This window comes from Lipotes vexillifer, unplaced genomic scaffold, assembly GCF_000442215.2.
Source record: "Lipotes vexillifer unplaced genomic scaffold, Lipotes_vexillifer_v1.1 scaffold560, whole genome shotgun sequence".
Lineage (NCBI taxonomy): Eukaryota > Metazoa > Chordata > Mammalia > Artiodactyla > Lipotidae > Lipotes > Lipotes vexillifer.
The window spans coordinates 1,182,191-1,192,733 of NW_006792210.1; the positions used below are offsets into that span (position 1 = coordinate 1,182,191).

Here is a 10,543-nt window from a genome sequence, read left to right on the forward strand (position 1 = left end):
CTACATGCCAGGTACTTGGCATACTCTAGCTCATTTCAACCTTGCAAGAAACCTTCAAGGAAGGTTTTCCCCTCATTTCTTCAATGAGCCATCTCAGACTCAGATGTTAAATAGCTTGCCAGAATCAGCCAGCTACTTAAGTAGCAGAGCTAGACAAGGGATGTAAGGTAGCCAGGTTTTGGGGACAAGGAAATATTTGGCCTGGAGAAGAAAGAAGGTTCAACAATCAACAAACCAAAACCAAAAGCAAAAGCAAAACCAAAACAATCAACAAAGCAGCCAGTTGCAGAAAGTTGAGAAAGCCTGTATCAAATATAACACAAATTCACCAACCTGGGCAGTAACTATTTTATCTCCACTGGTAGCACTTGCCAAATCAAGAGAAGGCTGAGAATCTTTGACTGTACTCTCTGAAGCCATGTTTGTAGTTAGGAGAGTATCAGATGTAATATTCTCTTTGGGAACTGCAATAATAATAACAACAACAACAACAACTAATATTTATATAAGACCTTATACATAGCTTGAAAAGCACTTTAACCTTTATCTGGCTGATGCTTAGAACAATCCTCTGAGAAAAGTGGTTTTATTACTCTCATTTTATATATGGGAAAACCAGGGTTCAAATATGTTAAATTCCTCAAGGCTACACAACTTACACATGAAGAGAACTAGGACTTGAATTCAAATCTGGTCTCCAAATTCTACGCTCTTTTCACTATGCCACACTGGCTCTCCAATGGTAACAGATTTGAAAGTCTCCTGAAATGTTTAATTACAGTAATGTAACAACACCAATGTGAACATTTTGACTTTCTATTACTAAAATAAGTTTTATAACTTGGTCATCAATGTTGTTATATACAGCATAAAGTGAAAAGGAAAATCAGAAAGTTCAAGTTTCAACTCCAAGAACTCCCCGCAAAAATAGCTATTTCTCAATTAATACTTGCCATCTAGATCAGGTGCCTTAAGAGCCTCAAACTCCAATTCGATTTTCTTTTTTCTTGGTGGTGGAGCAGGTCGAGATGGAGGTGGGGGTCTAGGAGGCGGGAAATTAGTTGGAGGAGGTGGGCGTGCTGGAACAGGCTTCTTTGTACTAGCTACTATATCAGGTTCTGGAGTAAGCTGTCTTGGTGGTTTGGCAGGAGCAACTTCTTCCACAACAGCAAAATCTTTAGTAGATAAGGAGTGTGAGGACGCAGGTTCTAGAACATCACTTTCTTTGACTTCCACTGCTTCCTTGTTCAACACTTCTGTTTCAGTTTCAGGCACATTAAGCTGTTGTTCAGTTGAACTTATTTCAGTTAACTTAGTGGTTTCATCTACTGGCTTGTCACATGTGTCATCAGAAGGAAAACATTTTTTTGATTCTAATTCAGTTTCTTCAGATACATCCTGACTCTCTGCCTTTTGGGAATCTTCCTGCAGTACTTGATCTACGGCTAACAATCCAGGTATATCTGTTCCAGCCATGATAGGACTGGCAGTAGCCTGATCAGACTGTCCTTTTCCTCTGGAATCCAAAGAGTCATCTTCAAGCTGTAGTACTTTCTGACTCTCTTCAATAATACTTTCAATAATCTGATGAAAGGTTAAAAAGCATTTGAAAAAACACAGTGAAGCTATTTATAAGAACAAAATAACAGCTAATCATTTATATAGTACTTACTATGTGTCAGGCAATGTTCTTAACACTTTACGTATTTTAATCTTTACAACAACCTTGTAAGATAGCACTCTTACTATCATCATTATACAAATAAGGGAACTAAGGCACAGAGGGACCAAGTGGTTTGTCCAACGTCACAAAGCTAGTAAGTGATGAAGCTGGCATAAACGTAGGGAGTTTGGTTCCAGACACTGTACTCTTAACCATTATATAGGGAATCTGTGTTAGTACGTGTAATCACAAAAATTCAATCAACCCTGTAAAAGAAAGTTTAAACCTAAATTTACATTCAGATGCTTCATGTCATAGTTCATTTACATATTTATGCCAAGTTACTTGCCTGCTGGTTTGAGCCTAGTTAACAAAACTATGAGAATCAAAACCACCTTGTACAAGATTTCAAGTTGTTCAGCTCTGAACTCAAGCCTGACATGGAAAGCCAGCAAATGCAGGGAGATTAATGTTCTTAAACAGGCTACATCTAATCCCCTGTTCTGCAGAGAGATGGCAGGACCATGAAAAGAGTTCAAATACCCACCTCATCTTGCCTTTTTTCCCTTTTATTTCTTATCTACAGTTGAAAACTACAGGCAGGCTTTCTGCGTCTCCTACTAACATTTAGAAGAAAATATATTTTCTACCCAGTCCTGTCATTATTAACACAATAAATCTCCCAGCCCACTCACTTATCTTTCCACCACGGAGACATGGATGACTTCTGCTTTCTCAATTCTTTGGCTCCAGAAAGTTAACAGAATGTGTTATGGAACTATCTTGATGTGGTTTACTACAAATTCATGCCAAGTTGAACTGGATATTAAGCCGTTCAATAATATTCATCCCTGATTTCCCAGCATATTCTACATATTAATTTTTCTCAATCTTCAAATTTTTATCCTAGACCTACCTTACTTTTACCAGAGAAATATTAACTAGAGTCCACCTAATTTGTCAATTAGGTAGTTTCTGAGCTCTGAGTACTTTAGCAATAACAGAAGCCAGATTACAGTAAATTTACGAATGAATAAGAGGTGAAGACAGGAACAGCCAGCACACTCTATGTTCTCAAAAAGCTTGGCTATACATGGAAGAGGGTGCAAGAAAATGATCCAGCATTTTTATAAGCCGAGGGGAAAGAGCCAATGGAAAGGAAGATAACAAGTTCTGGAGAAGAAAAGAAAGAGGGTCTGCTGTGTATCAGACCCAGTATACACATTTGCCATTTAATCTTTACACAGGCCTTGTGAGGAAGCTAGATTATCTCCCTTCTACAAAAGCAGGAACCTGAGGTAAAGGCATTAAGTATTTCGCCCAAGGTCCCACAGCTAGTAAACTACAAAGTCAAAACTGAAATCTGGGTTTTTCTCCAAAAAATCCAGTGTTCTTTATATTATATCATTCTACTTTAGACAGGAAAAAAAAAGAATACTAAATTCTCAGGAATGGCATGAAAAAGAGGTAAAAAATGAAAACAAGTTTGCAGGTGAGGGAAGTGAGAGATGATGAAAAGGACTGAATTCAGGCTTCTTAGCCTCTAACACCTACATGCAGTGTGGGAAGCAAGGTTATCTGATGAAAGTAAGCAGATGCAGGTGGGCACAGTGAGCATGAGGTGAATGTAAAGGTTTCAAATAATCACTATGCAGAGTGAAAAGGCCTATGCCATCTGAGGGGTTAAAACAAGGTTGAAAATCTTAAACCTTCTCTAATCCCTTACCTGAAGACAATCTCTTCCTCTTCTGAACTCCTATCACTCTTACTGTTCATTATAATACGAACTAGAATATAAATACAGAGTAGTACACGAGCTAGCTCTATATAAATATTTTCTCCACACCTGGAAAACAAGGCCCGTGTTTTCTACCTCTTGATATGCCCCCATAGCACCTATTTACAGTACCTAGCCCTGTTTCCCCACCCCCGTTCTCTGCCGGGTTTCAGGAGGTAGCAAATGGGGAAAGAACAAGAGAACAGTGAGAATCAAGACTAACATAGAAATGATCATGCTAAAGCAACTGTTTCCTATCACCTCCCTGCTTCAAAAAAATCATTGCTTTCACAGCGACTGTAAAATAAAAACCAGATGTTTTAGTATGACAATGAGAGGCATTCCCATAATCTGGCCCTAACCCTGGTCTCTAGACTCATCGTCAAACATTCTGCACATTCCTCATCTCCACGCCTTTGGTTATGCCTTTCCTCTTCCATTTCTGACTGCCCAAATCTTTTTTTTTTTTTTTTTTTTTTTTTTTTGCGGTACGCGGGCCTCTCACTGTTGTGGCCTCTCCCGTTGCGGAGCACAGGCTCTGGACGCGTAAGCTCAGCGGCCAAGGCTCAGGGGCCCAGCCGCTCCGCGGCATGTGGGATCTTCCCGGACCGGGGCACGAACCCATGTCCCCTGCATCGGTAGGCGGACTCTCAACCACTGTGCCACCAGGGAAGCCCCCTGCCCAAATCTTATCCATTCATCAAGAACCAGTTCAGATGCTACTTCCTCCTTCCCCATTCCTATCCTCAAGGAGAAAGTAAAGCCTCCCTTTGTGTTCTTATAAAGTTTGCAAGTCTATTTGAACACTTATTACACTCAATTTTGTGTTTATCCAATTTTCTCTACTAAAATGTAAGTTACTGGGAACAGGGATTGTGTCCTGATCCAGGGTATAACTCCACAGCCTTTATCATTAATGTTGGATACTTAATTCACTTGAAAAGGCTAGAACTTAAAAAGTAATACCTAGAGTCTTAAGACTCACTCTATGGCTCCATAGTGTTTACTATTTTTTCAGCTTCTAAACTCTCCTTAAAAATCACATTTTTTTGGCTACTAACTATACTTACCCATTTGTATTTTATCCCAAGAAAAAAATTCTTAAAAAGGGAAAGAAAAGCTCTAGTGGAAAAACAGAAACTTTTCAAGTTTTCAACAATAAAAATGGCTAGATACATAATAATCCATTTGCTTGATGGAAGCTAATAGACTAAATGAAAACTGAGTATTAAAATCATGTAGTGGGCTTCCCTGGTGGCGCAGTGGTTGAGAGTCTGCCTGCCAATGCAGGGGACGCGGGTTTGTGCCTCGGTCCGGGAAGATCCCACATGCTGCGGAGTGGCTGGGCCCGTGAGCCATGGCTGCTGAGCCTGCGCGTCCGGAGCCTGTGCTCCACAACGGGAGACGCCACAACAGTGAGAGGCCCACGTACCGCAAAAAAGAAAAAAAAAATCATGTAGAAATATGATAAAAATCAAAAAATGTTAAGAGGAAAAGGTAGAATATAAAATTCTGTCAGAAACAAAACAACACCATCACCAACAAAATTCTATCTACACTACAAATAGGCCAAAAAAAAAAAGCAAATGAGTGAGAACCAGAAGGGAATGCCAAAAAATCAAGACAGCTGTTTGTTTGTGTAGAATTGTGGGAAATTTCTGATTAAAAAAAAAAAAGGGTACCACTCTTGTTATCTCATTCATGCTGATACACAAAACCATTTTTCCCAAAAAGGAAATTTTTCTTTTTAAAGGAAAAAGTATGATCAATATTAAAATATGTAGTCCATTAATTTCTAAATTCCATAAGGGTAGAACAATGAATCTACATTAGTGGTGATTTTGCCCGGTATCATTCCCCCAGACATTCAGTGATGTCTGGAGACATTTTTGGTTGTCAAGATGGGGTAGGGGTTGGTGGCGGTGGGGGGGGGTGGACGTTGACATCTAGTGAGTCAAAGCCAGGAATGCTGCTAAACATTCTACAATGTACAGAACAGTCTCTCCTTCCCCCCACAACAAAGAATTATTCACCCCAAAGGTGTTGCTGTTGAGAAACTCTGGGATAGAGGATGTGTCATAGCATTGGTCTCTGGAAAACCACTCGCTAAACAGTGCCTGGGGCACAGAAAACACTCAAAATTGGTATAAATTAACAGACACACACCATTCCTTCTCCTTGGGTTTTATCCTGATACTGTGAACAACCCATTGCCAAAATTTTTATCTTATGCTCAGTCTCTTCCAGTAAACCAAACCCTGAAGCTTCATATGATCAATTCCTTAAAAGTTATCAAAGGTACTAGAAGAGTAATGACTTCTTGTAACCTCTAACTCCTCAAACATTACCATTTGCTGCACTGAGTTTTTCAGTACCTTTACCTCTTGGTACTAACCTCAAGAGTAGCTATAGCTTACTCTAATAAAAATACAGGTATAAAAAATAAAAACACATTATAAAACATTTTTCAAAATACTGATTCAAGGATAAATTACCAATTAGTTCGATTACAAAATGCCTTCTAAAAAGCCTGATGTGCCTTCAATCACAAATTCAACAGATTCAGGAACATTTACTGAACATCCACCACGTACAGGGCACTATACTAAAAGAATATAAAAAATTTTCCGCTTTAAATATACCATAAAAATATGACATCTGCTAAACTAATATTGACATTTTATCTTACAAACCTTTTTAGACACATCTTGCTTCAATTCTTGTACAGGGGACTCATTTCCAACTTTGTATGCAGAGTTCTCTGCTTCCTATTTTAAAAAGAAAAGAAACAAAGACCAAATATCTTTTCTTTAAAACTTTGTTTAAAATGGGTATAAATTAGAAATTATAACATTAATAAATCAAAGGCCCATAAAGAGCTTAGATGTTTGTATACTGATAGATGCCCAGAGATTTTTATGCCAATTGGGACAATTTAATTTGCATAGGAAGGTTACCAATCAGCAATTTTCGATTTTTCTATTGTAATAGGATATTTTCCTTTACATGTACCCAACTTTTTAACATTAAAAAACTGTGCAGGAAGATAAGAACTACTAAGTACCTTTGCAGCTTAAAAAGATTAAGGACTTAAGCAAAGGGTTGAATTAGAATTGTTATTTTCCCCAAAGTATCCCTTCATAAATATGAATAAACACAAAAGTACATAACGAGGAAGACCATATTCAGAGAATCAATCATTTTCTTGAAAACTCTATACACTTTAGATAAAAGGAATCAAGATTTAACTGGTATTAAATGAAGTCCCCAAAACAGTAACAGATGAAAAAAATTAAACCCACCAAAAATACATATATATCTACGTATACAGGGCTTCCCTGGTGGCGCAGTGCTTGAGAGTCCGCCTGCCGATGCAGGAGACGCGGGTTCGTGCCCCGTTTCGGGAAGATCCCACATGCCGCGGAGCGGCTGGGCCCGTGAGCCATGGCCACTGAGCCTGCGCGTCCGGAGCCTGTGCTCCGCAAATGGGAGAGGCCACGACAGTGAGAGGCCCGCATAACGCAAGAAAAAAAAAAAAAAAAAGGAATCAAGATTTAACTGGTATTAAATGAAGTCCCCAAAACAGTAACAGATGAAAAAAATTAAACCCACCAAAAATACATATATATCTACGTATACATTCATATACACATACGTACATATATATATATATTTGGGAGGTTAGAGAAGGTAAAATGGATGCTGCATTTCCGTTGGAAAAAAAATTCGGGTAAAGTAAGATAATCATACATTTGCAAATCTTAACACAATATTCTTTTCCATCTTAAGTTTTCTTTACATTTATAGAAGTACAGTAATTTGAATGCTACCACTAATACTGAGAAAAAAAACTTTTCATAATTCTTGGTGTACATCACAGAGCTTGTCAGAAAGTCACTATAACCATTTTTGACAGATGAGTGACCTAAGATACATAAGGATGTATGTATGTATTAAGGTAGCAATTATACAAGTATCAGGACAGGCTTCAATAATTTCTCTACTCCAGAGATTATTATAATGCTAAAGACTTAATAATGTGCTAGAGAAATTTCTGTACGACTTCCAATATCTTCAAGCTGAAAAGTTGTTTCACTGAATTCCTCCCAGCATTTGGGAAATACTACCAATTCTTATATAGATTCTTCTAGAGAAAAGTTGTTTCATGGAATTTGAAGTATTAGATAAAATCTAAACTCTACCACAGCCCATGAGCACCTAACATGATATGGTTCCTGCCTACATCTTTGACATCTATATTTCTCACCTCCCTCTCCCATCACAACCACACAATTATACTTTGGCCAACTGGATGGTTCCTTACCATCCTTAGGGTCATAGCTCAGGCATTATTACATCAGAAAAGCCTTCCCTGACCACCCTGAAATAGCCATCTTGACAAGATGAGAAAGAATTCTTGAAAGCTGATGATAATTAAGAACGGTTAATGAATATTAGAGAAACACCTTCAACTGTCCTACAAATTAACTGTATTTACCCAATTACCCTCCAATAACTATTCATTAGTAGGGAAATCAGAAGCACTGTACAACCTTAATTCCGTGGATATTTTCTCCAAGTTAACCTAAGAAAAATACATTCTAATAATTCCTGTACCTCAATTTAATTTGTTTTAATACTTACAAAGATCACAGACCAAAACTGCCAAGCAATGATTAGGCTTCTATTTTATTTGGCTTTAACAAAACTCTCTTAGACTTTGAACTTTTGAAAGATATCAACTCCTATAAGGTAAACTGCTGTTAAGTCCTAGTTTTAAGGAGTGATATGGCACCTACCAGAGGATCTGATCTCTAGAGAGGTTAATTGGAAGATTTCTTAGTAAAACCTGATTTAGTATATATAGTCATCTATGATTCTCTCCTTAGTGAGGTTTAAGGTCCAGGTCCTTCCCCTAGCACCTCGATCAGGCTTTGAGGACAAAGCAATGGAAGCCAAGCATGTGCCTACAGACAACCAACACCAACTCAGCTAGACTTGAGACAGTCCTCAATTATTACCTTTTTCTGGAGATGGGCTGCCCCATTACTGTAGCACAGTACCTACTAAACCCCAGCTTCCCACCTAAATCCCAGCTTCCCACCATTAGGCCATTTCTCTAACTCCTACCTATCACAACCTCAGATACATGCTTTCTTAAAAGGTATGAAAGAGCATTCAATTTCTAGCAATTCACACCACTGTTTCCCTCCATCTGTATTGGATATTAGAGAGCTGTTTGTACCCTCCTCATAGTATTCAGTTATAAGAATTGAGCTTTTTAATTTTAATAAGCACATCCAACAAAAGACCCAGTTTCACAAATCATTACAAAAGTGATCTACACTCAAAGAAATCTTCATTATTATCTACTAAAGAACATTAAGCTAAAAATGTTAGTTACTAAAAAATTCAGGTCACTTCTGATTTTTAGTAATGAGAAAGTAACTGTGTAATGAGTAATGAGTAATTAACTGTGACTAAAGTGAAATTTTAAAAAATGTTTGAGATGTGACCGCCACTCTTTTTTGCTGAGGAGAAAAAAAAAACAAAAAAAAAACAAGAAACAAAAACCAGGAAACAACTCTTAAATAGTTGTCATATGCATCCATCCATTCCTATCAACACCATCCCTCTGTTGGAGTCTCATGTCTTGATATTCTAACCTCTTAATAGCTCTCTCTGCACTTAGTCTCTTTCCCCCGAACTTTCTTCCACCCTTCTACCACTTATCTTTTGTTAATTCCCCAGCAAAAAATCTTGTAAGACATATAAAAATTGACTTTAAATATCTTGCTTCAAAATTTTAAAGCCCAGATTTCTTAACCTGACATTCAAGGCTCATGGAAATCTGGCCCCAATTTACTTTACCAACATTCCACCACTGAAATGTTTACATTAGTCACACCAGTCTTTCAATGCGCCCAGCAAATTCTCTGCCTTTGCATGTTAATTAGTTCATACTATTACCTAACATACAATGCTTTCCCAATTTTTCTCTATCCACCTATGCAAACCTCTCCCAATTTTCAAAGCCTAACACAAGTTCTACCTCCTCCCGAAAAATTTTCTCTCCTATTCCAGGCAACAGAGCTCTCACAATTGCTCTATGTCCCCCTTCCTCCTCCAAACTCCCTGTAATTCTCAAGGTCTATTCTAGTCTACAAACATCAATACCACATGTATCATCCTTTCTTATATATATGTATCTTTTCTGTGAGGTTGTAAAGTCATCAAAAATAGGAACTATATCAAACTTTTCTTTGGATTGCTTAAGGTATCAATAGATATGCTGTTATATACAATAAGCACTCAATAACCCATGTACATCCACACCATAGAATATTACTTAACAACAAAAAGGAATAAACCATTGACACATGCAACAACTTGGATGGATCTCAATCATTTGAGCCAATCTCAAAAGGTCACATATTATATGATTCCATCTATAGGACATTCTCAAATGACAAAATTATTGAGATGGAAAACAGATTAGTGGTTGGCTGCCTGGGGTTAGGGATGATGTGCGGAGGTGATGGGTGTGACTTTATAAAGGAAGTTCTCTGTGGTGATAAACTAGATCTCATCTGGATTGTGGTGGTGGTTATATAAATATACACATGTAATAAAACGACACAGAACTATACACTCACACTGTACCACCGTCAAATTCTTGGTTTTGATATTGTACTATAATTAAGACATAACCACTGGGGAAAGTGGGTGAAGGATAACAGGACTTCACTCTGTACTATCTTTGCAGCTTTCTGTGACTCTATAATTATTTCAAAATAAAAAGTAAAAAAGAACTATATCCAACTTCATATTTATTTACTAAATATGTACATTTTCTATCTAATTTTATTCAAGTTAAGGACAATCTATAATTACTGGGATAAAATAAATTCCCCAAACCTATTTGTTATAACCTAAAAATATCTTAAGATCTAAGTGGCTTTTAAAATCTACAAGCATAAACAGCAATAGTCTCTGGATAGGAGGACTGGGAAGTGGAAGGTGAAGAATGGGAGGGAAGCTACATTTTCAACCATCTTCTTTTCACACTGAGTGAATCTTTTTTTTTTTTTTTTTTTTTTTTT

General features: G+C 37.5%; 1 protein-coding gene across 3 annotated transcripts in view; it reads right to left on the reverse strand.

Moving 5' to 3' along the window:
- Window positions 1-10,543, reverse strand: part of WDR44 (WD repeat domain 44) — an 82,728-nt gene that overhangs the window by 46,895 nt on the left and 25,290 nt on the right. For 2 of the 3 annotated variants that reach the window (XM_007465459.1, XM_007465460.1), the window contains exons 3-5: window positions 6,134-6,208; window positions 954-1,584; window positions 334-464 (exon numbers count right to left, since the gene is read on the reverse strand). In XM_007465459.1, the coding sequence (XP_007465521.1) occupies window positions 334-464; window positions 954-1,584; window positions 6,134-6,208 (837 nt within the window). The remainder of the gene's footprint in view (window positions 1-333; window positions 465-953; window positions 1,585-6,133; window positions 6,209-10,543) is intronic. The other variant, XM_007465461.1, reaches the window with a different exon arrangement.